Source organism: Coccomyxa subellipsoidea, assembly GCF_000258705.1.
Source record: "Coccomyxa subellipsoidea C-169, whole genome shotgun sequence".
NCBI lineage: Eukaryota > Viridiplantae > Chlorophyta > Trebouxiophyceae > Coccomyxaceae > Coccomyxa > Coccomyxa subellipsoidea.
Genome location: NW_005178035.1, coordinates 431,803 through 453,123, shown reverse-complemented (window position 1 = coordinate 453,123; position 21,321 = coordinate 431,803). Strand labels below are relative to the sequence as shown.

The 21,321-nt window shown below is 52.6% G+C and overlaps 4 protein-coding genes across 4 annotated transcripts; 2 read left to right on the top strand and 2 right to left on the bottom strand.

Moving 5' to 3' along the window:
- Positions 1 to 397: 397 nt before the first annotated feature.
- Positions 398 to 2,762, top strand: COCSUDRAFT_63412 (hypothetical protein; the record flags this gene model as incomplete). The annotated part of the gene is made up of 3 exons (XM_005647516.1): positions 398 to 581; positions 2,029 to 2,133; positions 2,515 to 2,762. 3 exons carry the CDS (start codon positions 398 to 400, stop codon positions 2,760 to 2,762), a joined length of 537 nt encoding a protein of 178 aa, XP_005647573.1.
- Positions 2,763 to 3,444: 682 nt separating this feature from the next.
- COCSUDRAFT_36628 (PLP-dependent transferase) lies at positions 3,445 to 8,087 on the bottom strand (the record flags this gene model as incomplete). The annotated part of the gene is made up of 8 exons (XM_005647515.1): positions 3,445 to 3,516; positions 3,820 to 4,056; positions 4,531 to 4,716; positions 5,274 to 5,471; positions 5,843 to 5,957; positions 6,371 to 6,588; positions 7,146 to 7,262; positions 7,908 to 8,087. The coding sequence occupies 8 exons, from the start codon at positions 8,085 to 8,087 to the stop codon at positions 3,445 to 3,447; spliced, it is 1,323 nt and encodes a 440-aa protein (XP_005647572.1).
- A 2,049-nt stretch (positions 8,088 to 10,136) lies between these two features.
- On the top strand, positions 10,137 to 12,536 carry COCSUDRAFT_4775 (VDE-domain-containing protein; the record flags this gene model as incomplete). The annotated part of the gene is made up of 5 exons (XM_005647514.1): positions 10,137 to 10,292; positions 10,618 to 10,776; positions 11,256 to 11,426; positions 11,884 to 12,050; positions 12,425 to 12,536. Coding segments are annotated over 5 exons (765 nt in total), but the record flags the coding sequence as incomplete, so codon positions are not given.
- A 2,549-nt stretch (positions 12,537 to 15,085) lies between these two features.
- On the bottom strand, positions 15,086 to 16,726 carry COCSUDRAFT_63409 (hypothetical protein; the record flags this gene model as incomplete). The annotated part of the gene is made up of 4 exons (XM_005647513.1): positions 15,086 to 15,239; positions 15,673 to 15,926; positions 16,286 to 16,497; positions 16,708 to 16,726. 4 exons carry the CDS (start codon positions 16,724 to 16,726, stop codon positions 15,086 to 15,088), a joined length of 639 nt encoding a protein of 212 aa, XP_005647570.1.
- Between the last annotated feature and the right edge of the window lie 4,595 nt (positions 16,727 to 21,321).

Genomic DNA, 21,321 nt, shown 5'->3' with positions numbered 1-21,321 from the left:
GTGAGGCATGTTGCAATCTTGATTTATGGGCTTTTTACCATGCGCAGCGGCAGTGCATGCGGGCAGCTGCATGCAGCGTATGACACGGTCCCGCCGTGTCATCCGCCCTGAAATGTGCTATTGCAACTTGGTCAACCCACCAGGACTGCGGAAAAGTATTTTGAAACCAGTTCAGGCACCGCTCCGGATCAAATTTTAGACAAAATATTTGGACTCGGTGGGATGCTACTGAGCAAATGTCGTGCTGGTGGTCCCCTCGCTCCTTGGGGGAACCCGTTCCCGCCCCGCCGATGCGCTGGCAGAAGTCTGGTGCACTTCCAGAATTCAGATGCCTCTGAAAGCACACTGATCCTGTGAATCTCAGCATCTAGACCAGAAGGTCCGTGCAAGCGGCAAGATGTCTCCGCCAAGAGTGGGGCTGAAGGACAGAGCTCCATCTGCGTCGATGGCCCTGCTGCTCTTCCTGAGTGCGTCTTTTCTGCCCGCATCCGGCCAAGACAGTGGCCAGGGAAGTGCGTACGGTTCCATCGCAGACATCAGTGGAGCGCAACAGGCTGCCTACGATGCGGCAGCGGCGGGAGGTGCAAGCAACGATAGCATCTCCGTGTGTTCTTCTCATACGTCCTTCCCTCGACAAAATCTGTTGCTGTCTTTGAACCATGCATAATAGGATTATACACCATCTATTCCGCTACAACAACTCAAGTGGCAGCCGTCCAAGGGATCATACTGTCTTTTCAAGGAAGCAGCACGCCAAATGTGCTTGGGTACATTGGAGGCAGTGGCCTCCTTTTGCCTCATCCTACTTGATGGTAAGTCTGCTGATTACGTTGAAATTTGTTTGGATTGACTGTTGGCGCTTGTGGTTCGACAGGAGACTTTGAAGTCCTTGGAAGGATCTGCTTCATCTGGCGCCTTCTTGCCTAAGAGTACGCCCTTCCAGCATGTCCCCGCCGTTGTTTGTGAAATTTGTAGGTGATGCAGACAACAGAAATCACCAGGAAACACCACGCCAATTTCTGCCTTTGATGGTCAGTACTCAGGACAAGAGGAGCCTTCTCAAAGGTCACAAGGGCTTCAGCCCTCACTGATGGAAGTCTCATCATTTGTTACCTTCCAGGATCCTTACTAGATCAAGGTAAGAAAGGTTCTCAAGGTGTTCTCATGCATTGCTGCAAGGCCCACCACCATCCCCAGCTGCCTCTACCCAGTCACCTGCAGCCTACGGCCCTGCCTATGGTCCTGCCTACGGACCTGCATATGGATCACCCCCCCTTGCCAGCCCACCTGCCTACTCTCCTCCCAATTCCCAGCCTCCTGCCTACGCCCCAGGTCTGTTACATTCTGCTTAGACCTCATGCATGCTGCATGCACTCCTCAAAATGTATGATGTTTGCATGTTCATGTCACATGCATGCCTTGCTTAGAAAGCCAGACTCCTGGAATGCAATGCATAAGGAGATCCCTGTAACCAGCACCCATGACCAGGCATGATGCCTGCTGTTCATGTCCCTTGCATGCATTGCTTGTACGAGGAAAATAACCTGTGTCTTTCAAAAGTAGAAAGCAAACATGTGCAGAGCATGTGCAAGCTAGTCAGGAATTCTGTGTTCCGCCAGGTGCATGCACTCAGCCGCTGACACTGAGCCAGATGTCCCTCTGCTGCCCTGCAAACTCATGTCTCACGGTGAGAGCTGTCTGAAACCGCCTGCCCTCCTCTTCTCATGGTCAACATTGTTGCCAGCCAGGACTGCCATCAGGAGATGACATGCCTGCATGCATGGGCTGTATGTCATACCTGTTGTTTTATGGTCTCTGGTAGATGCTCAGTATTAGTTCTGTTGACATGCATCTGCTCAATGCCACTCACAATGCAAAGGAGCGAGCAGACTTGTAGCCGAGCTGCAGTACTTAATGTGCAATGCCCTCCAAATAATGCATGTTCTGGCTTAATGCAGGCGGGCGGTGCATGTGGTATTGTCACAACCCCCACATGTGGAGCAGCAGGCGGTGCATGCAGGCCTGCAGGAGGCAACGCCGTCTGTTCTGACCTCCTGGGCAACCACAACGCAGTCATTAATGGCAGGTGCAATGGTGCCGGAGGGTGCGCCGTCACAGACCAGGCTCAAGCCGGTAAGCTCCTTTTGCCCATCTTTAGCCGTTGCTCTCCTCTGTAGTTTTATATTGCATGCAGCACTCACCTGGCCTGTTCTATGGAATCTGGTAGTGTCCCAGATAAGTCGAGACTGCATGCACTGCACCGGAGCATGTGCAAGGAATGCAGCACTTAGGTTGTCATCCTTACAAGAAACTCTTGGGCAGCAATGATTTGTCAACTAGCTTGCAGTTCATCTGGATCGGAAGTTACCGTAGTCAGCACCTTTCATGCAGACTGGTGAATGTGACTATAAATGCCAGGCCCCGCAGCTAGCCCAACAGCTGGGGACAAGAGCGGGGTTCTTGTTGTGGTGACTGCAATTCTCTGAATTGGATGTGCGTGTGTCTGCCGCCCAGCAATGCTCTGCTCGCCGGGCGACACGCAGCAGCCGCAGTGCACAGATAAGCCGGACAGGTTCCTGACATGCAGCGACGATGTCAGCCTGACAGCTCAGCAGAAGGGGCGGGAGGTCAGGGTGTTTGTGGCGATGGGCACTTCACTGGGAAGCTGCATGGATGACAGCGAGTGCAGCACTGGGCAGATGTGCTTTGGCCAGGCTGCTCCCGGCATATGCCAGCCCATTGCTGCCGGCGGCAATTGCTGATAGCTGGTGTCACGTCTTAGCTTAATCAGACGTGCAGTCATGATCAGATGATGCAGTGTGCCTCGTGTACAGCAAATCGTACTGTGCTTATTTGGGCTGCAATTAGTTCCGGTGGTCATTGTTCAGAGGTCAGAAGTAATACTGCTCAGAGGTCAGAAGTAATACTGGTATTTATGTGTCATCAAAGGTGTCATGCTGAGCATGCACCCATCTAGAAACAATGAGAAAGGGACGGGAGTTCAGACAGCATGTATTGTACAGATGCAGATATGCGTTCAGACAGAGCGGTGATGCTAAGCCGAGCTTTGTACTGCAGGTTGCGTTCCTATGCAGAGTCCTGGAAGTTTCATTACATTAATGCTGCTGTTCTTATCTATCATTTGTTACAGGGTGAGGTGATTGTCAGAGTAGGACAATGCGATTCACGGACATCCCAGTAGATTTCAAGAGATCTCATTAGAAGGGTGTTCCCTCTGAGGACAGCAGAAAAGGTATGTTGAGAAAGTCCCGATTAGCAGCAACACACTGTCCTCACCGCAACGCTGGTAACGCATTGCAAATCACCACAAGAAGGCAGACTCCAGCCCATCTGAGCATGCCCTCAAATCAACTGCACCCAGCCTTGGAACCTCCGTTTCCATGTGGTGTGGCACATAAACTCCAAGATACTTCACACTGCAGCTCAGAGGGGCGTCCTTGGCTCCCACTGCCTGTCTGCTGCAATGACACCCTCGGGTAGACCCTCTTCAAGCACCTGCAAAGCAACACATCCACATCAGCTAGTGATATTTAAGCCTGCAACGCCAGTCCTCAACCCTCAAATGCATGGGCAGAGCAAATGTCTTGAATGGGTGTATCAAGCAAACGATGGTGGTCTCCACAGCGGTCCAAACAACACAATAAAACAGGCATGCAAAATGACGCACAGCGGTTCATACTATCACAATTGCTTCATCTTCCACAAGATGCAACGGACTTGATGCTACCATTAAAGTCGACGCAGCAGCACAGAGCAAGCAGGCCAGCACAAGTCGGGAAGGGCAGGCAAGACAGGCACCTGGGTTAGCTCAGCGATGAGGTGATCCGCCTCGGCTTCGGCGAAAACCATGGGCGGCTTGATCTTGACCACGTTTGCGTGCGGCCCATCCACAGCGAGCAGAACATGCCGCGCCACCATCGTCTCTTTTATGTGCGTGGCTGCGTTGGGCGCCGGTTTCTTCGAGTCCTTGTTGTCGACAATCTCCACCCCTATCATCAACCCGCTCCCGCGCACGTCGCCCACAAACTCAAACCTCTGCGTGCACATGGAGTTTGCGATCAGACATCATCATGCGTAGCGCAGCCCTGCATGTGAATCATCTGCATATGGAGTGACACGCATTGCGCAAATCGTGGCGTCCTTTTGATAAGCTAACATTCAGGTATTTGCATTGCTTGCCGACTGCGCAACAACTGTGCATGTGTTCTTCCTTCCCCTTGTGGGAATCAGACCAAGTCATTGCCCCCTGTGGGCGTCAGGCAAAAGGCTACATACCCGGCTGCCTGCGGTCTCAGACAGATTAGCAGATGCCGGACGAACTCACACCAAACAGCAGTTTCCATGAGCACCGAGGCAGCTTCCCCAACAATGCTGACAAGCTCAAATCCACAGCTTTGCAAAAGCAAAGCTGCCCCGCAGAACAGCTCTCAGGCAGAGCCCCTCGGCGCAACAACCTGCTACGAACCCAGGCTTTGGAAAAAGTGCTGAGAAAAAGGGAACGCGTCGCACCTGCTGCAGCTGCTTGAGCTTAGCTGTCAGGTAGACCCCGACGCGTTTGGCGCGCGCCTGAAAATTTTCCTCCTGGATGACTCGCAGCGTCGCCATGCCGGCGGCGCCTGCTGCCGTGCAGCCGCCGTACGTGTTGAAGTACTCCATCCCGTTGGAAAAGGCCGCTGCAAACTTTGGCTGCACTATCTGAAACAGAGAACAAATATGTCATGAGAAATCTGCCATTCACTAAGACAAAGCAGTGGAACGCAAAGCTGGAACTGCACTGGATACTTCGTCAAGGTAGAAAGTCGATGCAGTGGGATGCAAATGGAGAATCGCTTGGGTGATCATTATTTAAGTCTCTTGGTTGGCGGACAAAAAATCCTAAAACGCGCTTTTCGTGCTCCCAGGCAGTGCAATCCATTAAATTAGTCCCCTTCTGCGACTAAGTGGCACAACCACCGTTGACCTTTGTGGCCGTACAACAATTGTACTACTGCGATTTAGAAGGGATTCTAAACAATGAAGTGTGCCATCTGGGCACATGAAGGAACAGCATTGCCACGAATTGGGCAATAGGACGGCCATTCATTGCGATCAAGAACTCAGCAAGGTGCTGCACAGCCATTGGCATCTTTGTACTGCCCTACAAGTTCTGATGAACCCACAATGCGCAGCCAAAAGGTGTGCCAACTTCCACCCAGCCCTTTAATATCCTTTCGGGTGTTGACAGGCAAGAAGAGAGGGGTGCATTCACTCACCACAGCGCCAAGGGGAAAACCGTTGCCGATGGGCTTTCCAAGAGTGACGATGTCAGGCACAATGCCTTGTTCCTCGAACGCCCAGAAGTGGTCACCTGCGCGGCCAAAGCCGCACTGCACCTCGTCCGCCACGCACACAGCGCCCTCTGCATGCATCTCCTCGTACACTTCTCTGAGGTAGCCCTCCGGCAAGATGATCTGCGGAAGTACACACCCTTTTGAATGTGCAAGGTATAAATAGCAATGAAAAGTGCTCATCTCCGGATGGATATTCTTCCTCTTTGTCACTGCTGCAGAGGGAGGCACTGCTGCATGCTTGCTCCTGCAGCAACTACTTTACTACCACTGCACTGCGCTGCCAAAGCACACAGAACAGACTCTCCCCATTCAACAGCAACAGGGAGAAGAAACTACAACCTTGCTTGCTTCATGCAAAGCCCTTGCAAACTGGTTAAGCTGCTGACGGGCGCTGTGCCTGACCATGCTGCCAGGAGGAATAAAAGACTAGCCCCTGATGCTGCATTAAAAAGGTGTCTACTTATCTGAAAGGATGTTGCATTGTGGCGCACCTGGCCGCCGCATGAAAGCACCGACTCGCAGTAGAATGCGCAAATCCGCCCGCCCGCTGCATGCGCCTGTGCTATGGCTGCCTTTGCCGCCTTTCGCCCATCCAAATGCTGTCCCCTGACAGAAGCATGCACATTCACCACTTTCAGCTGCCACCGATCCTTCAGTGGAAGTTTATACCTTCATCAGGGCTTAGATCGGAGGACCAAAAGCGCAATGATGTAAACAGGGGGCTGGCCGCAGTATGTACTACCATGCCATATGCAGCAAAGCAGGCCAACGCTCACATGTTGCATGCATGGGAAGTGCGATGCAGAAAAGGAAGAGATTTCCTTCCCCCAGTCAGATTGAGAACATGCAAGAATGTGCAGACAGCAAGGGATGTGAAGAACCATTCACACATGTACCCGGTGTGAGCAGCGCAGAACATACAAGTGATTTTTTCCTTTCGGGTACGGTAGAACACATATTAATGATAAGCATTTAGAAGCCCTCTTGACCAAGGGTGTGCAAAGGGTTATGAAGCGCACCTGTAGGGGTCTGGGCAGGGCAGGACGTGCACGTAGGGTTGCCGTCCCTCGCCCCCGGGCCCCTCGTATTTGTAGGGGGACAAGTCGATGACCGCCTTTGTGTGTCCGTGGTACGCGCCTCCCATGATCGCCACATGCGTCGCCCCCGGCGCCGCGCAGTGTGCTATCCTCAGCGCCAGGTCATTCGCTTCTGATCCCGAGTTGACAAAGTATGCCACCTGTAGGCCCCACAGGAAGAGAGTGTCAAGGATGAGCACAAGAAGTCACTTGTGCAGAAGTGCCCAGTCAGAGCGCCCCCAACGGGATAATTCGGCTATCCTGCTTGAGTGCAGGTAATGCTGTTTCTGCAATGCTGTCTCTGTAAATTTCAGGCCGTGCCCCAATAGCCCGAAGGTAGGCCTGTTTATGCGTCCCGGGTTTGCATGCATGTAACAGATTGCATCACAGAGGGGTCATCTGGCGCCTCACATTTTAGTGAGGACTACACAATTTACGCAGAAGAGCATGCATAAACTGTCCACGATGGGTCCTGCAGCACTGACAGCACTTTGGTGAACCAGACTCTGGCTTCAACAGAGAGGCTCGGCGGACATCCATGGGCAAGTACTCAGTGTTCTCAATGCTGAAAGAGTCATTGGGGGTAGCCTCATCAGCCGAACTTGACCAATGTGCCGGCTGAAGCTCAATCGCCTACATTTGGTAGGCATGGCAGACATGCATAAAACAAAATCATAACATTGTGGCTACATCAGACAAGAAGGGACACGAAGCACACCGAGAGCTCCTCTGGGAAGGTGGCTGTCAGCGCTTCAGCGTAGGAGCTGAGGCCTTCGTGCAGGTAGCGCGCATTCGTGTTGAGCGTTGCCAGCTGCAGCGCGATGGCTGCCGTCACCTGCGCGCACATGCCGGCACCTGTGTCTGGAAAGGTTGATCGATGGACGCTCCAGGCTGTCATGTGCTAATAGCAGTCTGTGTGCCGGGTGTTCCACTGCACCTCTGCCACCTTTTTGAGGCGGCTACCGCCCCGTTCGGAGAATAGGAATTCCACATGCCCGAGCAGGATGTGTCTGCGCCCTTAAAAGGAGGAATACGACCAATGGAACAGCTGGCACCAGAGGAGACCAAGCAGGAACAAGCAACATCCACCTAATTTGCATCCTCTACAGAAATACTTAATGGCAACAGGGTCCCTAGAACACTTCTCCACATGAGCAGCCTCCAGCGCCCGTAGCCCCAGGGGTGCAGCACATTTCAGATTTATTGCTTCTGGCCTAGCCCGAGCAAAACTGCCCAGCACAGTGCACACCGCCTGCAATGCCCCCATTGAACACTGCCATGCCAGCCTCAATCATCACCTAGCCCAACACAGGGCCGGCACCCCTGTGAATGAGCTAATGAGAGAATGCGCGTGTGCGTCTTGGGGTGGAGTGTCTTCCCTTTGCATGACAGACGCTAGACCTCGGGGATCCTACTGTCTGGCAAAATGGCCTCAGGGCCCCCCCGATAAATTAGCTGCAGAAAGCAGGCAAGGGCGCACCTTGGGGTGGCAGTGTCCAACATGCGCCACATTATTGACGCAGTCCAGGTACTCGTTGCCGTCTGCGTCCCAGAGCCTGCAGCCCTCTCCGCGCACCATGTGCAGCGGGCGCTTGTAGACGAGCGTTGTGTTGGGGCCGATGTGGGCGCGCCGCTTTGCCAGCACAGCGTCATAGTCCATGTGCCGCCCCTGCGCATGTTGAGATTTGAAATTGACATTGACCTGGCTGAATTGCATTGCTGAGCCCAGCTTTGTGCACGGAGGTCTCCTGGGCGCGTGGGAATTTGCTGGCGGCTGATCCCTGTCAACCAGAAACGGGGGGTCCCGAGACGGGGGGATCCAGAGGGGGATGCCCTCGCATGCACATGCACAGTGGCACATGTGCCCACCCACATGATTGATGTGCTGCCTAGCAAAGCTAGAAGGGGTTGACTGGGAGCCTGGGCATATTCAGCGATGCAGAATGGGGATACGGACAGCACATGGCACCAGGCGCATACAATCGTCCAGAGATGCATTCGCGACGGAGAAGTCTCTGTTGGGCAGCTCAGATTCGTGTTCTGCACCAGCTGGGGCGCTCACCTGGGCAGATGTGCTGGGGGCTTCGTGCGTGGCGAGGCTGTCCATGGAGCTCTGCAGACTGTCCACTGACATGTCTCTTGTGCACATCGTGCCCTTGCTCTGGTCTGCGTCCGTCACAGGTAACACTGCTGCTGCGAGAGTAGGCACAGCATCAGCACTTGAAAGAACCAGAAAACGGCCTCGACAAAAGCATGCTCCTACTTTGTGCGGGGAAAACAGTAAAACGTCTTTGACATTGCTCAAGTGCACTTGATCGAGGTTCTGTGGATTCATGAAAAAGTATATTGCTTGGTACTGTCAGATGCCGCAATCATCGTTGGGACTGAAGGGCGCTTCATCTTACCTGTCATTTGTCAAGGAAATCTCAATGGAGTATTTCTTTACGTCCTTATACCCTTCTGACTCACTTATGTGCCAGTCGTAACAAGCAGCGCCCTGCCTTCAACGGAACTTACTATATGAGAGCCGGATTACAGCGTTCTGGATAACAAGCACGGTAGCAATCACAGCCTCTGATTCCCTCCGAAACTTGTATTTCTTGAAAAGACAGACTTATAGACAGGCAATGTCGAATCAGGCTCGTGAATGATTCGTATGCGCGGGCAGACCTAAAACTCACGATTCCAGCGCGTATCCCAATATGCCCCTATCTCGGCCCCACCTGCGTTGCTGACATGTCGTGGGCTTCATCAGTGATTGATTCGATCCTCTGACTTCGAAACGACGAAATATTCACGGAAACCACAATTTTGGAGATCTTGTATTGTCTTTAATTCGCCGCTCCACGGAGTTCTGTTCCGACATCTCCTGAATCCTGACTGAAATTTATAAGGCCGGCAGTGGGCCGCATGCCTTCTTGCCTCTCGATGGAAATCCCATTGCAGATTGGCTCTTGCATATACAGACAGGTGAGACATCCACCTGCAACGTCATTTTGTTCAACTCTGTCCCAGTGGTCGCTGCAGGGACCAAGACAAATAAAGGATAACGTGCTTACAAGGATGGGTGATCTGTCAAATATTTTCGCAGGCTTCAATGTCAGCGAATACAGAAGTCAGATCGTTACATAGTAATGTTGGATCACACACCTATGCACTGCTCGTTCATGTTGCATTCCGTTCAGTCTTCTTCAGTGTCCTGGTGCCAAAAGGACGACCTGCCCATGCAGGTAGCTGACAGGCCTTTCCTGCAAATATCCGACATCAGGCGAAGGCACGTCCCGCACTTCTCGCGTAGGCACAGGTCACGCACATTGACATGTGCCAGCCTTGATGAGAGACAGCAGAGAGGTGCCAAGCTGTTTGGGCTGGATGTCCAGCCCTTCTCCCCCACAGCCAATCCCCCTGGATCCCAGCTCAGCAGCAGAGAGCCTGCTGACAACCAGAGCTCGCTTGCAAAAGTTTTGGACTCTCTTAGAGGACACAGCGCGGCGCTCAGACAAACAGCTGCTGCTGCAGCTGTTGGGGCAATTTTGCTAGCAGGTGTGGCTCACATCCTGTACCTCTAGTCGCTGCTGTTGACACCGCACTGGTGCCATACATGTTGCCCTATCTGGCACGCAGCATGTGCATGGCACGTTACCATGCAGGCAACTGACATGCCAAATGATATGAGCATTAGTTGCCGACGGCAGGGCCGGCGACGGGCGCTGATGTGGCGAAGGTGGGCACCTGCCTGCTGGCCAACTGCCAGGTGGCGCTCGCGCGGTGCATCGGTGATGGAGAGTGCCTGGAGAACCTTGTGTGCCTGCAGCTCTGCAATGGGCGGCCAGACGAGACAGAGTGCCAGGCAAGCACACTTCTTGTTGTTTTTCCTTGACAGGACGTGTTGGCTGCAATGTCATGAGTTTGCCAGAGAGTCGTTGTGTCCTGCCCTCTGTCATCTCTGCACCTTAGTTTCCATGGATCCTACGTCTTCCATTGCTACTTGTGTTTCTTAGTTGGGTGGTGCCTGCAAGGCCTGCTGTGAAGTGAGTCTGCACAGCAAATCTTGGGAATTTCTGTACAAGTGTGCAGGGATGTGGAATGTGTGACTCTCCTGCATGCGCAATTATCTTCCTGGGCTGCACTGAATACCACCATGCGGCCCTCATTCTTCAGCGGCTGAATGGGCAGTTCTGTCAGCGCAGATCCGCTGCGGTGACCTGTACGCTGACAAGGCGGTGGAGGCATTCACCGCATGCGCAGTCAGCGACAAGAAGTGCGTGCCGCAGAGGGTGGATGAGTCATCCTTCCCGGTCCCCCCGGACTGCGCGCTGGACACCAGTTTTGACCTGAACAACTTCCAGGTTCGGCACAGATTCCCATTGCATCAGCAGTGCTCATGTGCCACTGCCTTCCATAGACCAGAGCTGAGGGGCATGCTGAGTAGGTCCACCTACTTGGCACCCTGTGCAGCGGTGGTTGGATTGGGGGGACCCCGTTGTGCCTGCTCTTGGATTGTTGCTAGATTGGACTGCTGACGAAGACATCATCAGGAGATAAAATCGATCTTACTGCCAAAAACCCATATGAACTGTGCACTTGCCTGTTCATTCCGATGGTATGCGTTGTACTCTTAGAACATGGAATCCAGGAGCCATGCCCAGAAAAACGGGCAGGAAATGCTACTCTGTTGACTCCGCACCCATACTCTGGGGAGGGGTGACTCCTCACAGTGAAGGATGAGTAGGGAAATGGCATCCGCTCGCTTTTGGCACAGCAGCAAATGTGACAGGATGTGCAGAGTGACAGCGGGTGACTCACCTTGGCCTGTGCATGTCTGCAGGGGCGATGGTACATCACAGCCGGTCTCAACCCGCTCTTCGACACCTTCGACTGCCAGGTGCACTACTTTGGTGTGCCAGAGCCGGGGAAGCTGTATGGGAAGATCAACTGGCGCATCCCCAAGGGCAATCAGGACTTCATCGAGCGCTCCACTGTGCAGACCTTTGACCAGGTGCTTCTGCACACGTTTATTTGGAGCTATTATTTTATGTTAACCATAACTATAAAAACCACCTTCACTTTTGCTCGGACAAAGCTCCCATTTCCTGATCTTTGTCCTTGGCAGAGACAAGTGGCAGTGCATGTTTCTGGCGGCCCTTTCAGATGTTCAGCAAGCTGGCGGTGGAGTGAAGTGAAAAGGCAGTCCTTCATTTTTGTTGCTATGATACATGTGATAAGTTGGCGCGTGCCTGATGCTGTCCAGTAGTGCACAGCACGAGAGCGGCCTTTGCCAACGCTGTGCAGCTTTCTCAGCTGCCAGTCATGCTGCAGGCCCAGCACAATAGAGATTCCTGTGCCGTATTTCGCAGACAGGACAGGATTGCCCTACATTTGGACTGAGTCCTGCTGCATGCATAGTTGCTGATTTCGCAACCCGGTTGATAAATGACTCCTGTGTGCATGTGCAGAAATCAAACGTCAGCCCTGCATATCTGCGCAACGATGGGAACGAGTACCTGAATTATACTGACGACTGGTACATCCTGGCATCCAAGCCCGACCAGTATGTGGTCATTTATTACCGAGGCAACAACGATGCCTGGAAAGGCTATGGAGGCGCCACTGTCTACACAAGGTGCGCCAAGGCACATTACGTTATGAATGCTAAACTTTTATTATAACAAAATTGTTATTTCTATTATTATACTCAAAGTACTAGGTATCCAGGCATAAAAATTACACTGCACTGATTCAAGTTAGTACTGTGCTTGTCACAATCTGTCATTATTTGCTTCTCATGCTAACGGCAACATCAGTATGGAGACTTGGGAGATGGGGTCTAGAGAACAGCAAACTCATGTGCAACTGTTAGCATCTCTCACCCTGCACTATCCCTCTGGGAGAGCCTCTGCGCACCTGTGTCCTTGAAGGCAGTGTTGGCGTATTTTCTCGGCGATGGGAGTAGAGGCAATTGTTTTAGAAAGTTCTGACAGGGGTTTGGCTGCTCAGGGCGTCAACTCTGCCGGAGGAATACATCCCGGAGATATCTGCGGCAGTGGAAAAGGCGGGACTGACGTGGAGCCAGTTCAAACTCACCGATAACAGCTGCAAGCCCCACCCCCCTCAGGAGTCCCTGTTGGAGGAGGTGCGTCACCCATGCTCCTTAACAATTACAAAACCTGCTCAAGCATTCACCTGCAAAGGATGAGCCACTAGGACGCCTTCCTGTGTTTCTTCTGTCTCGGAGCACTGGCGGTGTCAGATTGAGGGTGCAGAGCTAGTTCTGGGCATCTTTTGAACGATGCCCAGTGGCTTGGCACCTTCAGGGCAGCCTCAAGATTTGCAGAGATTTGCCTAGCCAGGGCAGTGGAAGCACCCCCTTATGGTGTTTATCTTGGTCACATTCGCTCTGTCTGGCCTACTGCTATTGCCATACTGCAATTGCCCATCTCCAAAGAATTGCCCAGTTGGTTGTGTGGATGGGAGCAGGAATGGAGTCACTTGAGGGGGTGCCAATTGACCTGTGAAGTGACCAGGGCACAATGTTTGAGAGGTTTATACCCTTAGCAGATATTGCGAGAGAAGCTGAAGCGAGTTGTGCATGCGCAGGTTGAGGAGGGCCTTGAGAAGGAGGTGAAGAGGGAGGTTGAAAAGGTGGAGTATGCCCTGGAGAATGACCTCAGTTCATTTGGCAAGGGTTTCACCGTCCTGGAACAGGTGAGTCTTCCCTTTTAATCAATTTATCATAACATGCTTTCCTGCCAGAGGCAAGGTATGTCTTCAGAAAAGCTGTAGGTAGAGGCTGTCAGAAATGCTAGCCCTTGTTGGACTTGCCAGATCCGCGCAAAAATGTTCATGGATTTGACAATTCATCCATATGGCCAAAGAAATGCATGTGTTTCATTTTGTGCAGCTGTCAGTATTCCGCCTGTGATTTTTCTGGAGCACAAGAAATTTTCTTCCGCCCCATCTGGGACCCTTTTAACGGCCTTGTCGAACCCTGACTCTCAATCCTGACTCTCAATCACCCGGCATCGGTGCGCGCAGGGGTTGCTGAGCGAGCTGCAGAAGGACGAGCAGGGGCTTGTGCAGGAGCTGCAGAAAGAGGAGCAAGAAGTGGCGGACACAGTCAAAGCTGACTTTGAAAAGGCGAGGGAGTTTGTGGAACGCATAGAGAAGCAATACACTTTGCCGCCGTTCCTGCGCTGGCTCTATAAGCTGGGCGTGCCCATGCCCGACATGTGATAGCATGTGATGTGTCCACGCTCCAGGAGTGGGATAACAAAAGCTCCACTTGTCCTTCAAATACCTCTAGCAGCATGCTGCTCACATTCCGTGGCTTGCTGCCAGTTCTGCAACCCGCCCCAAATTGACTACTACGGTCCCTCCGGGTGTCACATTTGGCAACAAGAAAACTTGGCTTGATTACTAAGTACTGACTGAGTACCATAGTAAGGCACAACAATTAAATCTGGCAATTGGGCCATGCAGTGAGTGTGCATCTCAAATGAGCACTGCAGGCACCCATCTGTGCACATGTGACTCGGAGTGGGATGCAACAGCGTGTTGTTACACTGAGCTATTTATGATTATTAGGCGCTTTTTCTGCCAGAGACAGGGTGCGTCTGCACTGCAGACTCTGCAGACAAGCTAGCTGCATGTCGTGGCTGCCACATGGCCTACCCCTTCATGGACTCGCTAGATCCAAGCAAGACCCAATCAACACATGGTGCTTACTATACATACCGCCACCTGCCAGCCGGGGCAGCTGAGCTACTTGATTGTAATCCAATTAGTTACATGCATGCCTTTGCGGGTCAGCATGTGGCATGCCTCAATACCATCCGTTGGCAACCATATCACTGTGACTAATTAATCAGACAGGCAGTACCTTTGACAGCATGTAGCCTGCAAAGCAGCTGCCAAGTTTTGTCAACTTGCAAAATTGCATCAGGGATAATGCACGGACAAACAGGCAATGCCTCTGCTTCCTGAGGAAGGGCTGCCTCAAGTTGTACATGTTCATACTGCTTCAAAGCATCACAGCCACACTTTTGTTCTACACATCGTAACGGCACAGCGAGTATACAGTCAGTGCCCCTGCAGCGGCCTCCAAGTCTTGCGTACGGTGACTAACATCAGATGCAGTCTGAACGAATGCATAGGGCGCGCATGCATGGTGCCACCTGTATTGCCAACTGCCTTGCGTGCAGGCTGAGCGCCCGATCACGCCTTACTACCACGGCAACCATGTGCTGTCCATATATGCATAGTGAATCACAGGGTTGAAACAGGCCATATGCAACATTCTAATTTTGAGCTCCATGCTCCTGGGTCCTTGAAAAGTGTCCTGGTTTGGTCACCAGTTTGCCCTTCATCGACTGAAAAGTGCTCGGAAGATCTTAAATCCCTGGGACAGCCCGGGAGACATTGAGAGTGCTGTCTAAGCAGCCCTGGGCATTTGTTGAGGCGCTGGGTGCTGTCAAACGGCCTGGAGCTTTGTGTTCGGCACCTTGTCACATCCGTCCCTCAGAGTTCTTTTCATTTGATATACAGAAATTGACCACAGCGCATAGGAGCATGTGCGCATGCATGCATGCAGCCACGGTGCCCTAGCAGCTGCCAGATGAGCAAAGGTGCAAGCTTGAAGTTTGGAACATCCAAAACTGCTCAGGTGTTGGGGCAGTCTTGGACGGTGATGCATAGGCGCTGATCTGGGTCAAAGTACTGGCAGGCAGGGCAGGTGGGATAGCCGGCATTATCACTGCGCCAGATTCCACATGCGTAGCAGGCTCCATCCCAGTAGCCGCCCCTCCACCAGTACCTGGGTGACAGGACGTTTGAATTTGAACAATATTGAGGTGGAATACAGTGATATTGACACTTAAGGCTTCAAGCTGCTTGGCTCTAGGGCCACTCAGAGAAGGAGGGACTTCCCCTTGAAGCCAGCATGGCCTTGCCTGGCAGCAATTGAGTGTAGCTGAGCAGAGTATGGTTTGTATGTTAGTCATGAGGGAGATAGGCAGCTCCAAAATGGCCGCAGAATGGTGTATGTATGCAGGAACAGATGATACTTGAGTCCTTATAATGTTGATCCAGGTCAAAATGTGCAGGCAGGGAAGAGAATACACAAGCTCTGACATGTGCCTTTGCAGATCAGCGAGCAAATTCTCAGTGGTTGCTGAGCAGCTGCGCTGTAGACAGGCAGGGCCCATCCTAGGATTTTTGTTTGCTGCGGCAAAAGGTCAGGAAGTCACCTGTTGTTGTAGACATATCCACCCCTGGAATCAAGGGAGCGGCTCCGCTGCCCATCGTTGTTGTTATTGCTGTTGCCGCTATCGTTGTTGCTGCCATTGTTGTTGTCATTGCCGCCACCGCTATTATTGTCATTTCCCCCGCCATTCGTGTTGCCACCCCCGAGCACACCGCCGCCGGCGTTGCTGTTCCCTCCGCCACCCAGCACGCCGTTTTGAGCAGCGCTGAACTGACTGGACGTCCTGATGGTCGACACCTGCGCGCACATGCCGGCATCATGCGCTGCTTACTGATCCTGGTGTGAGAATGCAAGGTCACAGCTGACTCAGCTTAGCTACCAGGCGGATGGTCTGGATTGGTCTCCTTTGTCACTCACAAGCCACCCCACTCTTGCCTTGCACCAGTGTCATGGTAAACGTGTTGAAAAGCACTAGCGCTCAACAGTGCTATGCAATATCAGATTCGTGTGCTTTCTGGGTAAAACTCTCTTTCCTTACCAACAGCCCATGTAATGCAGGCTTGCAAAGCCAATCCTTGCACATTTAGAGGAGCTGTGCATCAGTTGCAACTGCAATTAGATTTGGGACAGTAAAGAGGAGATGTGGATGCGCGGACCTCTCCCTGCGGGATGGGGCCAATGCGACTGCCACCAGTGGTGCCTCCTTGCACAGAGGTGACACCGCCAGTGGTTCCCCCCAGGGTGCTGAAGGACCTTGTGCTGCCGCCTCCCAACGTGCCGCCACTGCCTCCAGCAGGATTCCCCAGCAGCCCATTGCCAGTGCTGCGCGCTGCACTGTTCCCTCCTCCGTTGCTTCCTCCGCTCTGGCCTGCACAATGGACGAAGATGATGTGCTTCAGGAGATGTGAGAATGCATTATGGATCGTTCCCTCCTGCCTTGAGACGCCTCCCTGAGCTACTCAGAGAGCGGAATGCTGATAATATGACCTCATAATCACTTGTCAAAAAGCGTTGTCATCTTTCAAAATAGCTAATGATCACTTCTGCTCGTTCCAAGCGAGATTGCATGGCGCAGTACCATCCACGGTGGAGAGCATCTTCCTATATAGAAAAATATGCACGGGTGCTACAAAACGCCATATGCCTTCAATTACCAGATGAGCACATTAAATAGATCACTTACCTTGAGCTGTCCCTGTCAGGACAAGCAGCACCAAGAAGCACCCGGAAAGCAACACCTTCCTCCTACCGGAAGCCATGGCTCGTCTGAACACCGCACTGATACAAGGCGAGGCAGCAGTCCGGATCAGGAATTTACAGAGGGATTAAAAGCTCCCCAATCTCTTGATGACTATGCAGATCTCGCTCCTGATCCTGAACTTTGTTGTAGTCCCAAGCTGCCCATTCAAACGCATTGATGCGTATATGCGACTTCTTGCCAAGGCGGACAGCTTCCCAACCTCGGGCTTTGGCTCAAACAGATCTCTTTCGTGCCGATACGATCCTTGTGGGGTGGATGAGCAAAAACGTAGATTATCTTCCACGTCTTAGATGAACTAAGATGTGCCAGAAGACATCGTACAGTGAGGACTGCACCGGAAGCAGGTTATACTGATTCCTAGGGAGCAGTGCCAGGCATTAAGGAAGAACATCTCAGCATGTACCTGCGTCAAAATGACATCCATAAATATTCAATTGCGATGACGTATGTCGGAATGTAGTCCGATGTGCTCTTGGACCTGATGTGAACAATTCTGGTGAGCATGGATTTTGACAGGAGTCGCACGCGCAATCTGTCGGCTAGAACCAAAAAGGAAATCACCAGGTGATCCAGAGAAGTTGCTTTGAGAATACTTCTGGTGATCCGTAGTTCACCGAACCTCTGTATGTTGGTACTTTGTACTTCATCCTCTACAACTGCAGACCAGATAAGCAAAATTGTGATGATCACACAATATTTTGTCGTAACAGGGATGAGCTTGTGAGTCAAGTGAAGGCGGAGAGGCTAGCGCGCAGTGAACAGAGAGTGCGTAGCAAATCAGCAAGCCTGATACAGAGGGTATTCTGGTACGATCCTCACCACACACAGCTCTCAGTTCAACGGGAAGCAAAATGATGGATGCAACCAGTCATGCTCGAAACGAAGCCTCGTCATGTCCGCAAAGTAGCTGCATCCTGGGTATGTGTTGCCTGCAGGGGTTTCAAAGCCAGAAGGTGGGTGCGCAAGCGCCTCTTCGAGCAATGGCTGCAGGACTTTGCCTCTGCTGCAGCCTCCCCAGAAACCACCTTGCCAGCTACAACACTGCAAGGCAAGCGCCTTGGCCTTCTTGTGACTTAATCCCCTCTCCTGCTGCGTGCAGCCATCAGAGCATGTTTATTTTTGCCAGGCCCTTATGGTCATTTTTACCATTAAGTTTTCTCAAAGGTGGCATTCCATGGCCACCTCTTCACCTTCTCGCTGCATTCAGGATAAGAATTGAGAAAAATGACTCATGTTTTCTGCTTTTGTGGCTGCAGATAAGGTGCTGCCGCCACCACTCTTTGCAGTTCTGCCACCAGCCTCTCGCAGGCATCCTATCAATTCCTCAAATGGAGGCGCCATCAGTATACATCATGCCACAGAGGGCGCACCCCTGAGAGGCATGCTGGCACTCTTGCTGCGCAGCATTGCTGCGACAGATCCGGGCCTCAACGTCTGCTTCTTGGCAAATGACCCTCAGCGAAGGCAGGTGCCACTGTCGGTGGTGCACAGTAGCCGTAGTTATTCAGTTTTCATGTCCTTCTCAATACGTTTGCTTTGCATGCAACGCTGATATGTGCATGGTGATGAACGGTTTGTTATGCATGTCATGTCGCACTAAACAGAGATAAGCACTTCCAGCAAACTACCATACGTATACCCAAGTTAGAGAAGGTTGAAGGGCTGTTTTAACAACGCTGCTCCGACTTACCTGATCCTCATGGATTGGAATGGCGTGTCGAAGCTATTGTGCATGTGCACACAGGCAGACATGGCAGCGCCAAAGTAGGACGCTGGTGCTGCTGTGTGCTGGGCTGCTGGGGTCTGCCAGGAAAGGGCAAGGAGGCGCTCTGCTGGAAATGGCGGCTGCACGGGTTCTTGTGCTGCTGCTAGACTCCAACTCCTGGGCCTGCTACCCGAAAGGTGAGCACTCCTGCATCACCTGTGCGCATGACAAACTCTCTGGCTTTGTTTTGAGAGCACCTGCTGTCGTAGCACCTATGTACAGCTCCTGCAAGAAAATTATGCTGCACCTTCCAGCTGCCTTTTCCTGCAACTCCCTTGCAGTCTCTTCAACAAGATCGGAGAGGAGATGGTGCAAGGATGAACGCATTAGAATGATGATATTGTATTGGTACAATCACATCGTGTGGAGACATCACACATGCTGGATATATTGTTTTTGCATTTACAGGTGACAGCGATGCTGCTCAAGCAGCCTCAGCGCTGAGGAGCTTTGCCGGCAGCACGCTTGTATTGGCGACGGGTTTGAGGAGGCTGGCTCAGTGCAGACGCAGCGATCACTACGGCGCAAACGGAGCAGGATACGCAGAATGCGTATCAGTGGCGGAAGCACAGCTCATCTCCACAATGCAGATGGCGGCAACAGCCCTGCTGTGCACGGTGCCACAGCGGCAGGAAACGACAGCCGCCGGGGAGCCGGAAGGCGGTGGGCAGCAGCTGCCGGCAGCTGCAGCGGCGGCTGCGCATGCCGCGCCGCAGGTTCCCGGGGCCGCCCCGGCAGCGCGCGGTATCGCGGCGTACCTCCTCACGGCGCCGCGGCTGATCGAGGACGTGCCAGCTGGCGTGCGCGCACAGCTCACCTCTCTGAACGCGTTCCAGGCCCTCCTGCCTGCGCTTGGGGAGCTCGGGGGCGTTGCTGGTAACTGCGCGAGTGCTGACCCGGGCAGAAGGACCTCCTCCGCAGCTTCTCATGACCGGGAGTGTGGCACAGGCATCAGGCAGGTCACCTTCCCTCCTGGTCTGCATGGGGGTTTGAGGCCTTGTTGTCTTGCTGCTGGTCAGCCCGACTGCTGCATGTATCAGATGACAAGAAGCGAGCAGGAAAAAGACACAAAATAATTTGTGGTGTGTCCGCAGTCCATGGTCTGGAGATGGGCTGGTGTGGAGTGACTACCTGTGGGCTCTGGTCAACCTGACGCAGCTTGTTTCCGGGGTCCTTGTCACTAAGAAGCTCGAGGTGCGCTGCTGACCTTTCTGCACAAGGACTGACAGGACCTGATGTACTGCTAGCTCTTGCAGTCTGACGCAGCATGACTGGCACACAACGTGCTGAGTCCATGTCTTCTTCCGTAAGTCACATCCCTAGCCATGATTGTGTGGTTGAGCTCAAGACGCTGACATTTATGAAAGTAAGATCTCAGCAGATGCATGCTGTGTTGTGACGATGTCTATATGAATAGTGACATAGAAGTACAGATAGGGCACCTCTTTTTCAGGCATTTCAACCCTAGCACCAGGGTGGTGTGGTGCAGGGTGGGCGCTCTGTGCAGTACCTGCCCAAGTCAGCCCTGCTTGGGGACAGCGCCAGTGCTGAGGCGTACCTCCAAGTGGCGCTGGGCCTCTTGAGCAGGACCCTCTCCGCTTACCGTCAGAAAATCAGCAGCCACTCAACCTCTGATACCCAAGGTAATCACCACATTGTCTGTATCATCTGAGAGATGGATGCGTAAGGAACCCAAAAGCTACACGGCCGTTTGCAATGACGCAGCCATGCATGCACGCATGCATGCGTGCCAATCAAATCGAACGAGTTTACTGGATTGCCCAACAGATCACAGGCGATTGTGCTACAATTGGATGGCCTGACAATGACTGTGCAGGTGCCATTGCTGGGCTGTGGCCGCTGGCGGAGGGAACATTCGTGATGCAGCTTCTGTCAGGGCTGCCAGCGAATCAGCTGCCCCTGCTGGCGCATCTGTACCACCTCCTGCTAATTTCTCTCCCTATTCTGGCCCCCGCCACCAGCTGCCAGGCCGACAAGGAGGAGCCCAGATTTGTCAATGCCCTGGTGAGGACCCCACTCAATCATCTTCACCGCCAGCATATGCGAGTAAAGATTCTTGAATGGCTTTGCACATATAGTGACATTTGGTGTCCAAGGATAAGTTCCTCCCTAAAATTGACGCTCTTTGCTTGTACTCTGACTGGCATCTGGATGATCATGGTGTGGCAATGACCCATCAACGCGATGGTAGCTCCCTGTGACACGTGAGTCATGCTTAGACACCCTCAGGATGATGAGCATGCCCGCACCGCAAAATCAGCTGTAGTTCTGCAAAGAGTGCTGGCATGTTTAGTGGGTCCTGCTTCCTCTGAGGGAGCAGCCTCAAGCAACTCATTGCATACAATCGCATGTGGCTTTGTCACAACCTGTACGGACCCAATCGCATGCCACAATTCTCGGGAAAAGGGGAAAATAAAATTTGTCTGCTTGGCCAGGCAATGTGTGAGTGTATACGCTCGCGAGCGTGACATTGATCAACCTTTTCTTGGGGCATAGACGACGGGCAGCACCTGCAATGCTCACTGTTAGCAACGTTATATTTTAGTGCACACGCAAGGAAAGGCGAATTAAGAAAATGTATTCTTTGGGGACAGGCAATGGGCAGCGCTGTACTGCCAAGACTGTGGCGGTGGCTGGCCACAAGC